Source organism: Diachasma alloeum, unplaced genomic scaffold, assembly GCF_001412515.2.
Source record: "Diachasma alloeum isolate Michigan unplaced genomic scaffold, Dall2.0 Dall_scaffold_00269, whole genome shotgun sequence".
NCBI lineage: Eukaryota > Metazoa > Arthropoda > Insecta > Hymenoptera > Braconidae > Diachasma > Diachasma alloeum.
Genome location: NW_021680408.1, coordinates 2,150,711 through 2,171,798, shown reverse-complemented (window position 1 = coordinate 2,171,798; position 21,088 = coordinate 2,150,711). Strand labels below are relative to the sequence as shown.

Below are 21,088 nucleotides of genomic sequence, written 5' to 3'. Positions count from 1 at the left end.
TCAGATTAAGGGTCACGAGGATCAGCTTAAGGGTCACCAGGGTCGGATTAAGGATCATATGGATTAGATTAAGGATCACAAGAGTCAGATTAAGGGTCACGAGGGCCAGAATAAGGATTATGGGGGTGGCGAGCGGAGGTAGCAAGGAGCGTAGCCTCCTAGTAGTTAAAAAAAATCAAAAGAATATCAGTGTTTAAAAATGGTAATTTTGTAATTATTTCATGAATTTTTCTGAGAAATCAGTTTAAAATTCCCCCGAAATTTTTTATATTAGTTCAAAAAATAAAAAAAATAGAAAATTTGAATGCAAACATCTAAAATAATAAGTGACTGACAATTCCCAATTGTTTATATTTCGAGGAGATTATTTCTCGTTCATTTGGTCAACTTCCATCACGTGATTAATTTTCTGTCTTTGGATTGGTCAATCATTCTGAGACATCTCCCCCAACTTTTCACCACTAAATAACCAATAAATTCCCTAGAATCCTCATGTTTAAGTTTTCCAGCTTCCTAACCTCCTCACTCACCGAAAATCCTCCCTTTCAATAAAAAATAATGCTTCTCTACATTTATTAAACATTGATCTCCATATTTCCCGATGAACTATAACTTTACCCACTAAACGAGTGGATTAATAGTCAGTGGCAATGGTTCTCTTTGTTCGTAAGTACCTTTGAATGCTCGTTGTTAACCATCGATTGTTGGACCAAAATATCATCGTCATTTTCGTTGATTATTGCTCTTAGAATTATTGAGAAGAATACCGTGCAACGTTGCAAGACGCTTCGCCACAGTGACAGAGACGAAACGAGTGAATGACGAGCCCATTCAGACCTTTCGAACAAATGAGAGTGACCCATCGAATCATGGGAGAGAGCACCTCAACAGATTCTACACAATGCCCCCCTCAGTGGTGCAAACAGTATTCCTGCACGGAGGACTCCCCAAGTCATTTCATAATCAGACTACAACCTTCCTGGAGACGTGTCTGCTCGTAAGGGAACCAGTGCTGGAAGTCATCTCCTGTTTGAAATTGACGGATTACTCGAGACCGGTCAACAGATACGTTTTATGTAATATTTCAAAATCACTTTTTTAAGGACAACGTTTCCAATTCCATATTGTATTTTGACATTTCCAATTTAGGTAGTGTGAATACCCCCCTCCATTTGCTTGATATCAGAATTCAAAAATTTCCGTAATTTTTTTCTTAATTACACATATGAAAAAATTCAATAGAAAACTTTAACGAATTCGCTAGAAAATTCTATTGTAATTCTCAGGAAATTCTGTAGGGATTCTAGCAAAATTCTAAAGAATTCTCGTTAAAATTCTATTTGTTTTTTGTCCAGATTCTATTAGATATTTGATAGGAAGACGTCAATAGATTTCGATTTTTCTGTTAAAATTTTGTTTTTTAGATTTTTTCTATTAAAACTATTGGGCATGGATTTTCCAAGTTTTTTCCGTTATATTTTGTTTTGTTTCGCATTGCAGGATCCGAGTGAAAAAAACTTAGAAAATTCATGCCCAAGTATTCTTATGGAAAAAATTCCAAGAGACTATTCATATAGAAAAATCGAAATCTATTGACTTTTTCCTATCGAATATTTCATAGAATCAGCGCAAAAAACAAATAGAATTTTAACGAGAATTTCCTAGAATTTTAATAGAATCCCAACAGAATTTCTAGAGAATTCCAATAAAGTTTGGTAGCGAATTCGTTAAGTTTTTCTATTGAATGTTTTCATGCGTGTATTGTTGATGTATAGATTATTGTGGAATGATATAAAGCGACAGAACCTAAAATTCACCAGAAGATCGATCTGGGTTAAGATGAGTCAATTACTCTCCTCCACAACACAAAATTGCTAATTTGTGAAAGCAAGCGCTCTTCGTTTTTTTTATCGTTATTTTACTGATAAACCATGGAATTTAATGTATAAATTATTGAAGTACATCTGGAGAAATGTATTGTCACACATTACCCAAATTTAATAGAAAAATCTACCTTCTCTGATAAATTTTTTTAATTTTCTATAGGAACTCTAAGAATATAAGAATTCTCTTTAAGTCTTGTTAGAGTTCTACTAAAAAAAGTCTGTTTTTTACGCCAATTCTTGAGGTGATTATGCAATTGAACTGTCAAATCCAAGCGATTTTGATTTTTCTATTGATTTTTTTCACACATGTCATATCATTTTTTGACATTCTCAATTTTATATTGATTTTTTCAATTCAGATGGAGAGAATGGGGCTGGCAAATCACTGTCATTGGCACATATACTACATTATGGATTATCTTCGAGGAAAATTCTTGTTCACGTTCCTTGGGGTACGTTGATATTGAAATAGGCCTGATTATTTAAAAAGGGGCTTATTAAAATGAATAGGACGATAGAAAGTTGATGAAATTAATTCAGTAAAACAAGAAAGAAGAATGAAGATAAAACAAAAGTAACACTAACTTCAGAGAAGGTGTTCAAGTGAAAAGATTGATTGATTGAAGTTTATTATTAACTATACATTATGTTGTACGAAGTCACCATGACATAAGTCATAAAGCAGGAAACAGAAAAACACAAAAAGTAAGCATGGAATTGCTATAATGCGCGCTGATACTAATGCAAAAAACGTCGGAAAAGAGTGAAAATCATAACGCGATTACATAAAGTATACAGCAAGAAGTGAAAATAGTTATGAATGAAAAATAATTGAAAAGCGAATGAAAGAAAGAAGGAAACTAATGCATGCATGATGGCATGAATTCTAAAGGGAAAATGGACATTCATAACAATATAAAACCTTCCATTATTTATTTATTTTTAACGTGATTTGCTGGAAGGGGTTTGCGACTGGCCATCGCCCGAAGGCCTTCAGCCTGGTATTTACAGAGATATTTAGTTGAATGTTATGATAATGTACAGTGTACAATAGAGATCAAAACACAAAAAGAGGTAAATAGGGATTTCTTGTACGTTGGAAAGTATGGGATGCGAGAGAAACAATTTGAAGGGTTGATGAGAATGAAGAAAGACGTAGAGAATTATTGTTGTTTATGCGAATGGCTTTAACCCCTCACGTACGGGCTCGGTATGTCATATCGGCCCATGTAAAAACGCACAGCTCTTTTCAAAATTGAATATTTCCGAAACTATGGCAGATAATACAATCGGACTAATACCATTGGGAAGGTGAATACTGTAGCTTCAATTATATATTTTATTTATAATTTTTCATTCATCAGAAAATATGGGATGCGAAGAGTATTGAGCGTGTGGTAGACTTGGTATCAGAAAGGCCCCGTATGTGAGGGGTTAAGATTTCTAGGAGGGATTTACTTATTTATTACGTTTTGATAGATATATTTTTTTGCAAGAGAGATTCAGTTAGTATTAGTATTATCGAATGCAACCATTTCTACCATTGAATCTAATTTTTTCTTCAGCATAAAAAAATTTTATGTGGTAAAGAAACCAATTAATTATCAAATCAGAATTTGTTTTCATCCTCAGCAGCATTGTATTGTTTATAGTGAGAGATTGGTACAAAAAACCGAAAGAAGTAGCAGCATCCACCACCAAAGAGGGTTTCTACGATCTGCCTATTGACGCAGCAGCCTGGTTGATTCGCTTCAAACACCAAAATCTCAGTCTCCTACAGGAGCTCGATGTAATTATCTTATTCTTTAAATCACCTGAAATAAGTAGATTTTTCATATTTTTCCCATAAACCTCTAGAGGTTTATTTTGCATTTTTAGTTCATGAAAGAATTTACGACTAAAATAGAAATTGTTTTTTTTTCTGTTTAAATTTTTGAAAATCAGTTTTTAAAAAGGTGGAATCCTCGTTTTGGATTATTTAAACTGTCGTTACTGCTCCGTACTTTATATTTCGCGTCACAAATTAGAATTCATCTCTCTTCCTTTTTGTATATCTTCAATTCATATCTTTTACGGTATTTACAAATTATTTTTATGTATTTATGATGAGTTTCATCTGTGAATTTTAGTTGAGATTAGCAAAGATTTACGAGTGGAGTCTGCGTGAGCCGGCCCACATCTGGAGATATCTTTTTGCAACTAAATAATTTACGACTAAAAAAGAAATGATTTTTTTTTTCAATTGAAATTTTTTTTATCATTATTTAAAATGATGGAATCCTCATTTTGGATTATTTAAACTCTCGCTACTGCTTCACACTTCATATTTTGCTTCACAAATTACAAATCACCTCTTTTACTCATTTTATATCTTCAATTCATATTCTTTAAGGTATTTACAAATTATTTTTATGTATTTATCATCAGTTTCATCTGTGAATTTCAGTTGAGATTAACAAAAACCTACGAATGGAGTGTGCGTGAGCACACTCCCAGTGGAACCCCCATCCTGGAACTAATAGACCTTGGAATAGCTCGCATAAAATACGCCTGCGACATAATCGAAGTTCTCTCCGATGAATTGAAAATTTCATCGATCGCTGGAAAATGTAAAGTTCTCGTCGTGATTGATGGATTCAATGCACTCCTGGGACGAGACACGGAGATTCGGGTTGAGAATCGAAGATTAGTGTATCCAGACAAAGTAACTCTGACTAAAACATTCTTGAATATTGCCAAGAGCGATTGGTGCAATGGAGCTGTCGTGCTAACTGTCGATCAAATCGCTGTTCAGGTGAGTTTATTTCTCTCTATATTATAAAAATCCAAATTGACTTCTGGTGAAAAAAAATTTGGTACTCGAAATTAAGACTCCACAATTAAGGGTCACAAGGGTCAAAATAATGGTCATGAGGGTCAGAATAGGGGTCACGGGGTTCAGAATCAGGGTCATGAGGGTCAAAATAGGGGTCACGAGGTTTAGAATCAGGGTCGTGAGGGTCAGAATAATGGTCACAAGGGTCACAATAAGAGTCACGAGAGACTGATTAAGGGACACAGGGATCAGATTGAAGGTTATAAGGGTCAGAACGATCATGGGGGTCATATGGGGGTTGGCAAGCGATTAAGGAACCCTAACCCATTCAAAAATTGGGAAGACATCTTCAAAGGCTATATTCATTGATAAAATAATTTATTATTAGAATGAGAATGCAAAAGCTCTATTTATTTAATTTCAACAGCCTGTTTTATAATTTTTGCTCTGAGGTATTTTTTTTTTCAATTGTTATTTATTCATTTTGCAATTTTCTTTTCAATTTGTCTACTTGGTTGTTTACATGGAATTACTCGTTCATATTATATTACAGAACGAGGCACAGCAATCGATTTACCCCCGTTATCTCCTGGGAAAAGAGGGTTTCGAGCTGTTAGATCCATTTTTACCAGTTCACGTGCAGAATTATACAGCTGATGAATTTGAAGCAGTGATGGAGTACTATAAAAATCGTAAATGGGTGAGCGACATCACTCCCGCTGGCCAACGAGAACTGGAATTACTTTCCAACAGAAATCCTTTCAAATTGATGCGATTAACTGCTGCTTTGTAATACTAAATGTTGAAAGAGTAATAATAATGTGAATTTATAAAGTGGGAAAATTCATTGCTTCAAACATTTATTTTATTCATTTATATTTATCACATTTAGAATATTATTAGCATTGTTCATTGTATTTATAACATTCATTTTAATCGTCATATTTTTGCGGGACTTCGCAAATTTAAAGAGAAAAAGAATCATGAATTGAAAAAGAAGTAATAATGTGAATTTATAAAAGGAAAAAATCAAACATTAATTTTTTTCATTGACAGAATATGTAAATGTCATTATGAAATTATCATATTCTTTAAAAGTTCACAAATTAAAGGAAAAAATGAATTATGAATTCAACGAGAAGTAATAATAATTTAAATTTACAAAGTGAAAAAAATCAAAAAGTCTGTTTAAAATTCAATTGCATGAAACATTTATGTTCTTTATTTTCAACATTCATTCAACATTACTCTTCTTTATTTTGATTTTCAACCTTAATTTTCTTTATTTCAATTTCATGATTAAATTACGACATTCTTCAGAACTTCGCAAATCAAAATATGCTTAAACAATGAACTCAAAATGAATTGGAATGAAGTCATCTCAAAAAAGTAATAATAAGATGAATTTATAAAGTGGAAAATAATCCATAATTCTGCAAAAATTAAATGCATGCAACATTTATTTCACTTGTTTATTTATTCATTTAAAATCCCAAAACCAAAGAAACTTCAAAGCTCGAGATAAATTGTATTACTGGTAGAACATAGAGTGATTAAGAGTCATTTAATTGCGCTGGACTGGCTGGAGAGCGTCGAGGGCTTTGGGGATGTCTCCCATCATCGAAACGAGGAGATTAGTGAGCCAACCCCCCTCATTGGAGAAACCCATCTGCATCATAGTTTCAACAGAATTCTGGATCGTTGGGTTTGGATGATAGATTATTTTCGATGGTTTCTCCTCGGGTTGGAGAAGCTTTGGGTAAATCGGCTGGGTTGCTGCTTTCTCCTCGACAACAGGTGCTGATGGTGGTGTCACCTAGCAAATCAAAAGATAAAATAAAATAATAAATGAGAAAATAAATCAGAATAAACGAAGGAGAAATTATAATATTGAAAAATAGAATATGAATTTCATGACAATTTCACTAACTCTATTTTTAAGAATTAAATTGACTCATGACTGCTTCATATAAAAGAAAACAGAAAAAAAGTGAAATAGAATAGAACAGAAATAACACAAAAAACTGATAAAAATAAGATAAAATGGAACAGAATTAAAGAAGAATTCTAATAAATCCTTACAGTCTTCGGAATAGCACCATTAGCTGGTGGGATGATAGTCCACCCCTCGACCTCAGGTTTTTCCCCACTGGAAGCTCCCTCACTAGACATCGACCTTGCAGGAGAAGGTGACTTCTCCTTAAGAGTATTCTCTTTCTCCCCAGGATTTTCCTTGTTAACATCACAATCTGAAGCGGTTGAAGCAGCACTCGACTCAGGAGCAGGAGCACTCGACTCAGGAGCACTCGAAGTTGTTGGAGCAGTAGTAGAGCTCTTATTCTCCACATTGTCATTAACCTTCACCTGGAAATTCATGTTGACGCCAAGCGGATCGAGGAACTGGGAGAGATTCTCGCCAATCATCTTTAGCAACTCGACATGAGAATCAGATGTCTTGGCTTCTTTCTTCTCCTCAGTGGCTTGTTCTGGCTTCTCCTTCATGGGGCACTCCCCAGGCAGATTCGCGTAGTCATTCAGGTAAACAGCGAAGGTGTCCAGCCAGGATTGTCCCTCATTCCCACTGCACTGACGTCTGCCATGGCGTTTTGAATGGAACTTGCTGTCCTTTCCAGGCTTCTCGTCCTTGTTCTCTTTGCTGAAGGGACATCTGGGGACATCCTCAGCTTCCCTGCTGATGGGAATGCAAAATTATTCTCATTTTTTACATTCGCCAAGTCAGTAAAATTGCAGTAAAATTTTCATTTAGTATAGCCATAAGGGAATGCCTGAGTTTAAGATTTCAATGGTCTTAAAATAACACGTATGAAAAATTTCATAGAAAAACCTAGTCAATTCGATAGACAATTGTATTAAATTTCTAGTAAACTTTTTATTAGTTTTTGACTGATTCTATTGAAGTGTTCAAGAGAAAATATTCTATAGAAAAAGTCAATAGAATTCAATGTTTCTATACAATTTATTTTATTGAACTATTTTCTAGAGAATGTTCTCGGCGCAAATTTTGGAAGTTTCTTTGTTTGATTTTCTTGATGAAAGGAAAATGAATGAAACAAACTTGGAAAATTTGAGCCGAGGAAGTTGTATAGAAAATACTTCAATAGAATCGGCCCAAAACTAATAGACAGTTCAATAGAAATCCAATATAATTGTCTAGCTAATTCGCCAAGTTTTTCTACTAAATTTCTTCGTGTGTGAAGATTTTCAAGTCTTAATTTGAAGCTTGAAATTCTTACATTGAGTTTTGAAAGTCTCAAGTTGAGACTTTCAAACTGTCAAGCTGATACTTTTGATTGCCTCAAGTTAAAGTAGTATAACCACAACTTAAATTTTGAAGATGAAAATCTGAAATAAATTCTAAACGGAAGTTGATATGAATAAAAACATTCTGGTTAAGTTCGTGCTCAATTGACAATCTGGTATTATTGATAATAATTAATTCAGAAGTGGGAAAGTAACACACAGTCTTATGAGAAGATGAATTTTTCGAGATTAGAGAGAAGGTTAAAATGTAGAAAAAATCTTAAAAAATCCTGTGACATGAAATTGTCTCATTTTTACTTCCCAATTGGAGTTTTGTAATCGCTCAAATTTAAGTTTCCGATTCTTTGTGTTAGGATAACTATATTTGGTCTGAGAACCATACCAAATTTTAACTTGTTATCTCCTTTTTTCTCAAGTTATCGTGCGTACGAGATTTTTCATGAAAATGGAAAAACGGCAATATCTCCGAACTGTCTATTAAAGAGACAATATATATTGTAATTGACCTGCATCGAGATGAGTATTTTGAAAAAAAAATTGAAATCGGTGCAGTAGTTTTTGAGATTTTGAGGAAAAACGAAATTTAAACAAGTTGTTATATCTCAGAAACTACTGGACCGATCAGGCTGAAACAGCGCGCCAAAGTTGAGCTCAATGATAGCTACAATGATCCAAAATTTCAGATTTTTATCTACAAATTTCACCGTATTTATGTTGAATTTTCTAAAAATTAATCACCAAAAACCCAAGATGTCGGATAGATACATACAGCCATGAGCCTAAAAACATCATTTTTTCACGTTTCATAACACTCTAGACCATTTGCAATCAAAATTAGAAAATCGAAAAATCGGTCAAAAACAAGGCTTCCATTCGGAAGGAAAAATGCAATTGTCGACTTGTTTTTTTCAGAAATTGACAGATCATTTTCAATTGCATCCTTACCTGCAGTACAAAATATTGTTGTGGACTGCTTTACGAACGAAACGATTCATATGGTGAGCCAGACGCTTGCTATAATGGGGTTTCCATTGAACGGGAACACTCAGACGCAGCATGCAGTGCTCCTCGTGCACCCCCTTGGCCTCGCACCTCGAGCAGAGATCATAGTCAGCGCACTGGAGACACTTGTAACGCAATCCCTGAACTGTTTTGTCACACCCATCGCAAATTATTCCGGCGTGGAGTGCCAATTCCTTGGGGGAGGCATCCGGCTGCTGGTGATCCTCAGACTTTTCGTATTCGGAGTGGAGGGTCAGGTAGAGCTTGCGAACGTTCGCTGAGGCTGTCTCGTTCAGGGCTATCTGCAGCTCCTCGTCACTCGAAATTATGACGTTATCACCATCCTCATCTGGGAATGTAAAAACATTTTCGATTATGTTTTCTCGGAAATGGGGGATTTGTGAATTAACTGATAATTACAATTGGATATTCTTCATTTCGATAACAATTAATAATGAAATATGAAACATTTCAATTTCAGGAATAATAGATAATATTGATCGTCCATGTTGTCATTGAACTAATGATGAAACATTGTGATTGAATTTTTTTATAGGGGATAGTGGGGCAAAATGAAACAGTCGAAAAACGACTGTTTGACGCAATTAAAGCAAAAAACAATTTTTATCAACTTTTGTTTATTAACTTTTTTTTATTGTTCGGTGTACTGATGAGAATAATAATTTTCCATTCAGTAGAATGGAAAATTATTGAGAAATTTTGATGGGAAAAGATTTTGTCGATGGATTAATTGAAACGAAAATGAAACAGCAAAATCCAAAGTCCAGAGGAAGACCCAGGAGAGGACCCAGAGGGTGGAAATAGAAAATGTGATGTCGAATTTCAATCGAATAAAAAAAGAAGTGTAATCGGCCTAATCTAGTCAATTGAATTAGAGACGGAATATTTCATATTACTGGAAAAGAGAACTGTGGATAAAATTAGTGAAAATAATTAATATTGTCGTCTCGATATAAGAAATATATGAAAAACCTTCGGGAATTTCGAATGAAGAGAGAACATAGACTCAGCGATGACGAAGTCATAGTTTGGCTGCTGGAGAGTCAGGGGACCAACTGACTAGTGGACGTTGAGATCGAGATCTAACAGGGGAGTGGGAGTTATCTGTGGGGGTAGACGATACACTATAGTTCAAATATCTGTGATTTTTTCGCACCGCATGTTCTTTTCTATCGAATAGAAAATTATTATTCTCATCAGTACTCCCAATAGTAAAAAAAGTTAGTCAACAAAAGTTGATGAAAAAAAACTTTTTCATGACATTGTGAATGAGACATTGAGAATTGCAATTATTTTATTAGTGTATCCATGTAACTGATAATTATAATGGAATATTCTTCATTACGCTAAGAATCAGAAATGAAATATGAGATATTTCAATTTCTCGAATAGTGGATAATATGAAGCGTCAACATTTTCATTAAATTATTAACAAAAAATTGTGATTGACATTTTAAACAAGCAGGGGACAGCGAGCATATGACAGCGCGCCATGTGACAGTGAGAATGTCACTAAGTGATGTTTTATTTTTTTTCGCCATCAGTACATTGATGGCAGGTTTCCGAATGGTCTGAAGTATTACAAAAGTTTTTAGCTTCACTAACACTGACTAGCAGCAAAAATTTCACATGGTTACTGCCACCTCCATGGGTGCTATCAAAATTCCAATGTTTCGAATACTTCGTATGAGCAGGTACATATGTTCTGTCCAAATTTCAAATTGATATCTCGATTTTTGCACAACCTAGAGTGTTTACAAAGTTTTCTTTAATGAACAAATGGAAAAACGGGAATATTTCGAAAACTTTGTATGAACTGATGTTTTCATTAATTTCGACAGAAGGCATCAAAACAAATGTTTTGAAAAAGAAAGTGAAACTACTCGATGCGATTGAACCCACCTTCAATACGAAACATTGTTATCATGAGAGGAAGATTCTGTCCAAATTTCAAGTGGATATCTCGATTTTTGCACAAAATAGTGTTTGCAGAGTTTTTTAAATGAAAAAACGCAAAAACGGGAATATCTCGAAAACTTTGTATGAACTGGTATATACGTTTTGATTGATTCAGATAGAAGGCATCGAAACGAATATTTTGAAAACAAAAAAATCAAAATCGGTCCTCTAGTTTTGAAGTTATATGCGGAAAACGATTTAAAAACGAATTGCTTTTTCTCCAAAACTATTAGATCGATCGGGCTGAACTTTTGCACAGAGTTAGTCCTCATTAAGATCTATAATCTGACAAAATTCTCGATTTTTGGAATTACTTTAGCCACTTAATTACCCAATTTTCTAAAAAATTCACCGGGAAGGTGGCGGTGGACGTGCTCACACACAAACATGCTCGGCAAACTTCGTATTTTTACGTTTCAGACCATTCTGCATCATTTCCAATGAAAATTAGAGAATGTGAAAATCGAAGGATTGCAATGCTTCCATGCAGAAGCAAAAATCATCAAACCCCCATGTATGAAAAAATTTCATAGAGAAACCTAGCAAATGCGCTAGAAATGATATAACACGAAAAATCCAAAACTTTAATTAGAACGATTACAATGCTTTCATTCGGAACCAATTCCTTTGAATTGCATCATATCTGCGAGTTATTGCCAATCACATCGTCACAAGCAGACGAAATTGCAACTATTCTGCAAGGAATTGCGTCACTTTCCAGGAGTGACGTAAAAATAAAGAAAACATCTCCCCTGTAAACAAATAATTCGCGACGCAATTTCCCCGTCGTAACGAAACCCACCGACAATCAAAAATCAACAGAGACCGTACCTTTCCAGGAGATGGTGAAATGCCTGCCCCTGACACTCGGGAAAATGCTCTGCAATTTCTCCCTCAGGTACAGAAAATTCGTGACAACGTCTGGATCAACTCCAAAACGTCGAACCTCCTCTTGTCCCTCATCGTCAGACGTCAGGTAGACCTTGAAACTCACGGTTCCAGCCATTTTCTCCGCCCCCAGCGACTTTTATCAATTATTTCTGGATGAAACTGCAGCAGTTGAACGAGTTGAACTCGTCTCCGTCCACAAAATGCCAACACAAATGCACGACTGCGATGTGTCAAAATCTTCTCTTTGTCTTCTGTTTTTATCACTGACTGATATGTGTCAAAATCTGTTGCGTCAATGCTGGTCAATCACTCGTCGCTTGTCTTTATAGAAGGGCATTTGGTGGAAGGGGTTGAGGAAAGTACGAGAATTGGTGACTAAGCGATGATACCAGATATGATACAATCCCGTGACTTGACAAACCCGATGGTCAGAGAATTTCACGCGCAGCCGCACGGCGCTGCTGCTACGTATGCCTTAAATAGATTTGAATTTTCATAATGTATTTTGGGTAATTTAGGACGGTGGATCGGGTGGAAGGCTTCGGATGCAGTGTTTACAGACACGGAAAATATTAGAGGAAGAAATAATTACATAAATGGATAATCTTATAAGTGATTTATAGACTCTGATGAATGGAGAGAATCGCGCGTTTTGACGCCATATTTAGAATGAAATGCGTATTTGAAGGGAGTCGCGTCATTATTCATTATGTGTTGAAAAATAGAATCTTCAATTTTGAGATAAAAAATTCGAATTTTGTGAAAGGTCGAGACAGTTTTGGATTTGATTTTTTATACCGACAAAAAAAAACTCTGACGGTTAAAATTGCAAGAATAGGAGAAATTCCAGAAACTTCCACGTACGGTCGGACTAGGAATTATAAATGTGTCGTGGTTTCATGGAAAATATGACGTTGTTCTGATGATTACCAAAATTTTGATTTTTTTTACGTCAATGAAATTTACGTATTGCGCTGCTTACTAGTAAGCTACATACGTACGCCTTGAATAGATTTGAATTTCTATAATGTATTTTGTGTAATTTAGGAGGGTGGATCGGGTGGAAGGCTTTGGATGCAATGATTACAGATATGGGGAATATCAGAGGAAAAATAATGTCATAAATGGATAATGTCATAAGTGATTTATAGACTCTTTGATGAATGGAGAGATGCGGCACGCGCTTTGACGCCATATTTAGAATGAAATGCCGATTTGAAGGGAGTCGCGTCATTGTGTTGAAAGATAGGGTAAACGCAACAGTCTTCGAACTCGTCCAGTGATTGAACTAATTTATATCGTCGCATTAAAATCAAAGGAGCGTAAGTGCCAAAAAACCCATTTTAAAAGTGAAAGGGGCGTATGTTCCGAATTCCTGTTTTTTCGGATTTTCATGGAATTTCTGACCAAAAATCGGAAAAAAAATCTAGGAAAACGGCGTAATTGCTATATTTCAACGGGAAAGGGGCGTATCTCCACACTTACGCCTGTTTCATTTCATTCAAAAAATGACACTTACGCCCTTTTTACATTATGTGTTGTGTACTTCGGATGACACATTTCATGTTGAAATAAAACGAAAAGGGCGTAAGTCCCACATACGCCTCTCTCTCATTATATCTTAGGTCTACTCGCGATAATGAGTTTTATATTGTTATATCAACATAAAACGCTTTAACTATTTTCTTCTTCCTTTATGGTCTCATTTTCTTCCGAAGTGTTCAAAGCACTCACGACTCGAAATTTCATACGNGCAAAAAATCAAAGGGAAATAATTTGAACATTCATGATGAGAGGGAGGGAGGGGAGGTTAATGTAGAATCAAATATTATTTATTATTAGGGCTGTAGTGCATGTGATTCCGTTTATACTTGATGAATCAATAGGAACGAACAGTAACAAATGAAGGGACATATATATTGGAGTTACGCCCCTCTGTGATTATTGCTTCAAAAACAAAGGGACGTATGTGCCTGAGTTACGCCCCTTTGGAATTATTCATTCTCAATATGAGCTAGAAAAGAAACAAAAAGTATAAAAAGAAAGAGGCGTATGTGCTGGAGATACGCCCCTTCAGTACTTGCTAGTCGGACTTACGTCCATTTGCCACTTCAGAAATTTGTCCACAAAAAACCTTTCATAAGTTGAGAAAACTCCATTTCGAAGGAAAAAAAAACATACGCCCCTTTGGTATTAAGAGAAAAAAAATCTCAGAGAAATGGCACTTACGCCCCTTTGATTTTAATGCGACGATATATTTATCGTAGAACAAATGCTTAATGCAGTGAAATGGGACTTTTGGCTTTTCTAAAAATCAATATGAATCCTATTTACTAAAGATGAAAGAAACGTGAAGTTGTTTTATATCGAAATGTCTCGAAACTGCCTGACCGCTAATCCTCAATTCTGGTTGGTCAATGAGTCACGTGAAGTAGGCGCTGAAAAAAATCCCTGGTATTTTCAAATTCTTCAAATGGCAAAAATTTGTTCTGCGTTATATTTTTCATTTTTTCATGTGTGAAGTTGATCTTTATATCAAAACATATCTAAATTGCCTAATTGTTGATCATGAGACAAAAAAACATAGTATTTCTAAATTTTTTTAACTCACAAATTATTCTTCACGTCCCAAATTATAATTTTTTCATATTTATCACACGCCAAAATGATCAATTCTTGCTTCTCAGATTTTCACACATAAATTCTAAACTCTATAAAATTCACGAAAATTCTTCGGTTTCCCAAATAACTCGAAAAAAATCTTTGAAGAGCTACGGTTATCTGGAAAACTGTGGACTTTTCCGAAGAATTCAAGAACTTTTTTCAGTTTTCTGGGAAATCAATTTATAACCCTCCCTTCATTTTTCAACCCTTACAGATTTTAATCAGATTATTTTAAAACGTAAAAAAAGGAATTAATCGAAGATTAAAAATTATTCATTGATGTTTCACTCTTCCTTCTCTTAATTCTCTTTAAGTCATTATCAATATTTATAAAACATCTATGAGTATATGAAGTTTAATAAATTCGATTTCTTCATTTTCACAACAAATAGATAAGCGCGCGCGAAAGCGCGCGCAAATGTCTAGTAATGAATGATGTTCATGAATTCAATGAGATATGGTGAAAATTTCCCGTATTATCGAATCTTGGTCTTTCGATCATTGGTATTTGACGACTCTTATTCGTTTGAACACTGGCCAATTGACCCTAGAATCTCAAATTTTTCAAGTAAAAAATTAGAATTTTGCGGATGGTCGAGGGAATTTTGGATTCGATTTTTTATATGAAAAAAATTCCCTGACGGTAAAAATTTCTAAAATAGAAAAAATTCTAGAAGTTTCATCGAAAATATGACGTTTTTGTAATGATTAACAAAATTTTCATTTTCTTGAATAATTACATTTTCGAAAGGAAACGATAGTAAAGTTGTAAAAATAACTGACTCTTCATCAACGAATCAAATAGTTTAATCTGTAGAATTTTACAACAATGTTTTTTCTGTGTTTAATCCACTGTTTAATAAATATTTAAAATAAGACTTGAAAAAAAGAAATGTGAGAATTCTAAATTTGAAATTTTAGAAAAGTTGCAGAAATTCTAAATTTTAAACCAATTTTTCACCAAAAAATACATTCGAAATGGTTAATACAGAGAATTATTATTATTATTATCATTATTATTAGTTTTAGTTTTTTTTATTATTATGAAAATAACCATGAAGTATCTTGCATCATCAATTGACGATGTTTCACAGTTGAATCGACCCAAGAATGACTAGGAGAATTGACAAAATCTACTGGATGGTTCTGGCAGCTTCGCCTGGAATGATTGTGCAATCGGAAAGCATAAGCTGATGAATGTGTACCTATTACGTCCGTGTAACACTCACAACTACCAGTGACGTGTGATAAATGTACAGTTGTGGCATTAACGGCATAATGCAAAATCGATGATTTCCGTTGGGGCGATGAGAGCTCCGTTGATTACAATATGTTCGTGCAATTATAATAAATGGGGGTAGAAATGTTGGAAAAAGAGGGAAGATCTAAAAATACTCGAGGCAATTAGCACTACACTGACAGAAAAAAAAAATTTTATCAAGAGAATTTTATTTGAATCATTTATCATTTGGTTGTTAATTTTCAAATAAACATGATTTCATAGTACATACCAGTTATCTCTTCTCGAGATACATTTGATTGGGAGAAATCGAACTTCTCTAGAATTGAAGGTCCTTTTATTTGTCGTAATAATGAGAGTATTTGATTTTTTTCTAACCAAAAGTTTGCTAACTCCGGAAATTCGTTGGTTTACACAAAAATCAAAATTATTCTCATGACTAAATACGTTGTTATCTCAATCAACACGATCATATGTTGTTCCAAGTCGATTATAATTGAAGTGAGCATTTCGTATGTCGAATCAGGGTGAATATGTTGCGCGAAAAAAGCTTTGAGATTGTAGGAAGGTGTCGTTGAGTTGAAAAAAGTTCATATTTCTAGACTAAAAAAAATCACATGAGTTTACAATAACAGAATTACAGATTACGGCTATTTAATACAAACTTGGATATCAGAAATTTCGTTCAATGTGATGTACGGAAAGCTCAATTTAAACATCGGCTTCATTCGAGAAAACAACATTCAACTCATTCCTCAATGTAATCACCTCCTAGGTACGAATTTTTTATCAATTCACGACAGTGAAAAATTTCTTGACTGGAGATTAAATTAGGTTAAAAAAAAATAGAACTTTTCCATTTGTGTGTTGAATACATGTGACTTGACGCCAAGGACTGTTTTATTTGCTTCAAGGAAATGTATCAAGAAGAAATAATTGATATTCACCGTAAGATTTGATTTATTTGAAATTGTTTCAAGTAGATAATACACTGTTAGAAAATTACTCTTGAAATTTCGAGTAAAAAATCTTGAAATTTTTAACAACGAATAATTTACATGGGATTTCTATTGATCTTGTTATTGATAAATCACTCAATGTTCTTGAATATTTAATGGAATTTGATTTCTCAGGTTTATACGACAATAAAAATGACTGAAAATCATGAAAAATCAGGCAACTTTTTTTCTGAATTTTCCATCTATTGCTTAATTTTCGCGATAGGTTTGAAAATCCAAATTGTGATTGAAAATTCAATGATCATTCATAATGAAAAACTTAATTTTATTGAATTTCCAAGATGAATCCGCAATTCCATGAGTAATTTAGTCTAAAATTGAATTCAAGTCCAGAATATTGAAAATTCAAATGCATCTGTTACTTAAATTGAAAAAAAATTCTAACAGTGTACTTGTTCCAAGAAAGAAATATCTCAATAAAAATAATTTTTTTTATCAGTGTAGCATTGGCAGTGGGTTAATCTTGTGCCAGTGTTATCGATAGGGAGGAGAATAGAGTAGAATACTTGATGCTACTTTTACAGTTTTACATCTATATAAGCCATACTCTCATTCATAGCACTCCAGTAGATTATATCTCATTTCATAATAGTAACAATAATAATAATTTTAATATCACTGGTTTGCAAAGGCCGCAAGGTGAAGTTATAAGAACTCTGCATGACGATTCACGTATTTGTTACTTGTTCGATCTACACTGAGAAAAAAAAATATTTTGTTGCCAAATATCCATTTAGTTAAGAGAAGTATTTATTTTTTTAAGACTGTATTTCTCCAGTCGAGTTATTCCTAGGCAATCCTCATTAGGCTTCACCCAGGGATGGCCATCAATCTTCCGATTCTTCAATATTGAAAGGATTTCCGACTTACATTACTCAAGGTTTAAATATGCTAATCGAAATTAAAAAAGAGTAAAATAATTGATAATCTAAATTTCCAATTGATGATGAATTAAATATTCAAAAATATGGAACTATGAATTTTCTATTAAGTAGATAATACTAAATTTCTTATAAGGGATTTCCGATTATCCAAATAATTATCAATCGTCCTAACTCAATTACTGATTAAAGAATAATTCAAAATTTGACTATTTAAATTAATGATTACTTCAATAATTAAAATTTAAAAGTAGTGATGCCGCAAGACGCGAGAGACGAGAAGATGCAGTTTATCGTCTCGTCTCGCGGCATCCCTGTTTAAAAGTAATATTAACTAATTGAGTGCTTAATAATTTATGGATATGGCTATCCCTGGTTTCAACTATGACAATTATATTGTTCTAGAAGTTCTAGAAGAATGATCATTAGCTATGACTTTAAGTAAACTCCCTCAATAATTATGAACATTAAAAAATGAATCGAACTTCTCTCTAGAAAATAAGAATCCAAAAAATACCATAGTTACACTGTTGAAAAGCTCATAGGCGATTTATTTATTGTCGTCCCGTTTTCATTATACAGAATGTAAATCATTTAGAGGTAGTGGAGGGGGAAGTTCTGTCGTGTATAGATACGCGGTGCTCTCGGCTCAGTCGGTCAAACCTGATGTTTTGCTCAGTCGGTCAAAACTTTCCTTGGCCGATATGCTACCGCGTATCTCGATTTAGGAAAAATGAATAATCATTAAAGGAGTTCATTCAAGATCATGTAAAACATAGACATTCTCTAGAGTAACATGACTGTCATAATTGAAATCTAATCAGGCTCGCCTGGGAATAACTTGATGGGCGAAATACGATTTTGAAAAAATAAATGCTTCTCTCAAATAAAGGAATATTTGGCAAAAATAATTTTTTTCATCACGCTGTGCGAAAAAGTAACTTTTTAGGCACGCTTCGCGTGCCTAAAATGTCCCTTTTCCGCACATTGTGATGAAAAATATCGTTCGATACTCGTGGGAAAAGTGTTTTTGGCTCGTGGGAGGTTTATAGCACGAGCCGAAGGCGACACTTTTCCGCACTCGTAACGAAATATACTATTTCTCAGGGTGATATATTTGAGTTAAATTATAATCATTTTAGTTAGATTCAGTCAACAGATTGTTAACGATTGTTAACAGATTGTTTAGTCACCTCCCCGTGAATTAGCCGCCGTCTTACTTAGGCTCCGGCGTTGCCGAATTCACTCTATACTGCCCGGGCGCGTTAAGCGAGTTTCCGGCAACGTCTGGTAACGGGTGAATTCATTTAAAATGGGAAAAATGATTCATTTGATGGAAACGATTTGCTTTTTTTAATGAATTCTGTTGTTTTAACCCTAGACTGGTCACCATGCGAGGGAATTGCCGCAACACGTCGTTTTATTCACCTTGCCATTGACTGGTTGACGGAAAAATTTGAGAAAAATTGAATTCGTCAATTGAAGTATCTGAAAAATTCTAGTATTTTTTAAAAAATATTGTAACCTTAATTCTGGGAGAAAAAAAATTATTTCCAACAGGTGAACAATTTTTTCCCGTGTTAAATGAAATTGCCTGTTGCGCGACGTTGCTGGGAACTCGCTAAACGCGCCCGGGAAGTGTAGAGTGGATTCGGCAACGCTGGAGCCTAAATAACACGGCGGTACTCTCCCGCGAAGGCGACTAAAGTCGCTTTTTCCCGTCAGGTGACCAGACTAGGCTTAAAAACTACTATATTTTCTTTTGTCATTCCGGCCGTAAGACAGCGCTTTACGGACGTTACGCGTGACCATTTCTCCCATGAATATTTTATGAGAGAATTCTGGTGAATATGAGAATATTTCTCATATTCACCAGAAAAGTTTTTTCAGGCCTTATGTCGAAATTCACTATTAGACACTTCAATTGAAAAAGTCTAATTTTTTTCAATTTTTCCGGCTAGCCAGTCAATGGCCATTAGAATAGAATAGAATAGAAACAATTTTTTATTTCCCTGAGATAGGAAACATCTCCTAGGGGAAGACCAAAATAGAACATAATTATTACAAATAGATCTATTAGACAAATAAATCTTATGAGTTAGTAACAATTATAACTTTGTTTTCTTCATTACAGTCTCGTAGCTCTCTCTGTCTCTCTATCTTAGCTAGCCCTAGAAGGAAATATTTATGGGAAATACTGACTCATCGATTTCATTGGGGATAACGGAATGAATGAAAATATGCGGAATACGAATATCTGTTATTAAATCTGTGTATTTACATCCAATATTTGTTCTATGATTCGTGAATTATAGGGCGCGGAGGAGATATGAAGAAACAGGAATAAATTCTTATCGAGGTGACACGTACTATTAAATCTTTTACGAGTTTTTGAAATAGAAATGCCTCGGCTCAAATTTTCCAAGTTTTTTTGTTTGATTTTCGTAATGAGAAGAGAGGAAAAACAGAGCAGAACAAACTAAGAAAATTTATGTCCAGGAATTTCTATTGAAAATGTCTCAATAGAAAAAGTTGTATAGAAAGATGAAATTTTATTGATTTTTTCTATAAAATAGTTTTGATTGCACATTTCCTACAAAAAGCGCAGTATAGCTACGAAATTTTTCAATAGAATCGGCCAAAAACTACTGGAATTTTCAATTCAATTAAATTTTTTCTTATGTGGAGATATGTTTGCTCTGAAAATTTGTATCTCACAATTTCATACGAAAACATAGCGAATTGTATAGAAAATTCTATTGAATTTTCTATTAGTTTTTAGCCGCTTCTATTGGAAAATTAGGCAGCTCACCTGCGCATTTTTTTTAAACAGAAATGTTCAATGAAAAATATTCTACTGAAAAAATCGGTAGGATTCTATATTCTCTATAGAAATGCCTCGGTTCAAATTTTCCAAGATTGATTTTTTTAACCCTCGATCACTCGCGCTCGGCCGCCAGCCTTCATCCATTGGGACCGCTATTTACCGATGGTGGCATCGTGATCGCCCTCATAACATATGGACGACCGATGGTTTACCCGTTCAAACTTGTTCAAACCCTCTCATTATAGCTGACAGTAGTAGTTCCTCTTCGACTCATTCATTTCTGTATTGTTTTTTTTTGTTGTACTCGAAGTTCCGATGTTGTCATATTTTAGAAAAACTTGAGGATTTGTAAAGTAATTAATTGAAGTACCAACGATAAACCATCGGACGGCCATTTTTCTTAGTGCAGGCGATACCCACCAGACATCGCAGCGATTTATAGCGTCTCCAATCGCACGGTTAGCGCAGTGCCGCTGGTTAAACTGAGCGCGCTGTTGCCAACTTGGCGCTTACCGCTATGCGCGCATTCCAAGTGTGGCAGTGAATGTAGCACCACTGTCGCTCGAGGGGTTCACTGGGACGCTCTCGCGACCGGGCGGTG

At 34.6% G+C, this 21,088-nt stretch overlaps 2 protein-coding genes across 3 annotated transcripts; one reads left to right on the top strand and one right to left on the bottom strand.

Annotated features, from left to right (window-relative positions):
- The first annotated feature begins 461 nt into the window (after nucleotides 1-461).
- On the top strand, nucleotides 462-5,544 carry LOC107037749 (28S ribosomal protein S29, mitochondrial). Its single transcript, XM_015256479.2, has 6 exons — nucleotides 462-666; nucleotides 750-1,076; nucleotides 2,246-2,338; nucleotides 3,539-3,675; nucleotides 4,333-4,680; nucleotides 5,255-5,544. The coding sequence occupies exons 1-6, from the start codon at nucleotides 651-653 to the stop codon at nucleotides 5,492-5,494; spliced, it is 1,161 nt and encodes a 386-aa protein (XP_015111965.1). The 5' UTR covers nucleotides 462-650; the 3' UTR covers nucleotides 5,495-5,544.
- Nucleotides 5,545-5,884: 340 nt separating this feature from the next.
- Nucleotides 5,885-12,295, bottom strand: LOC107037748 (sequestosome-1). 2 transcript variants are annotated; one of them, XM_015256478.1, is made up of 4 exons: nucleotides 11,797-12,295; nucleotides 8,929-9,334; nucleotides 6,784-7,390; nucleotides 5,885-6,517 (listed from the first exon to the last, which is right to left on the bottom strand). In XM_015256478.1, exons 1-4 carry the CDS (start codon nucleotides 11,969-11,971, stop codon nucleotides 6,266-6,268), a joined length of 1,440 nt encoding a protein of 479 aa, XP_015111964.1. In that variant the 5' UTR covers nucleotides 11,972-12,295; the 3' UTR covers nucleotides 5,885-6,265. The 2 variants fall into 2 exon arrangements, with proteins under 2 accessions (XP_015111964.1, XP_015111963.1); XM_015256477.1 differs by having other exon boundaries at nucleotides 6,784-7,393; nucleotides 11,797-12,294.
- Nucleotides 12,296-21,088: the final 8,793 nt, after the last annotated feature.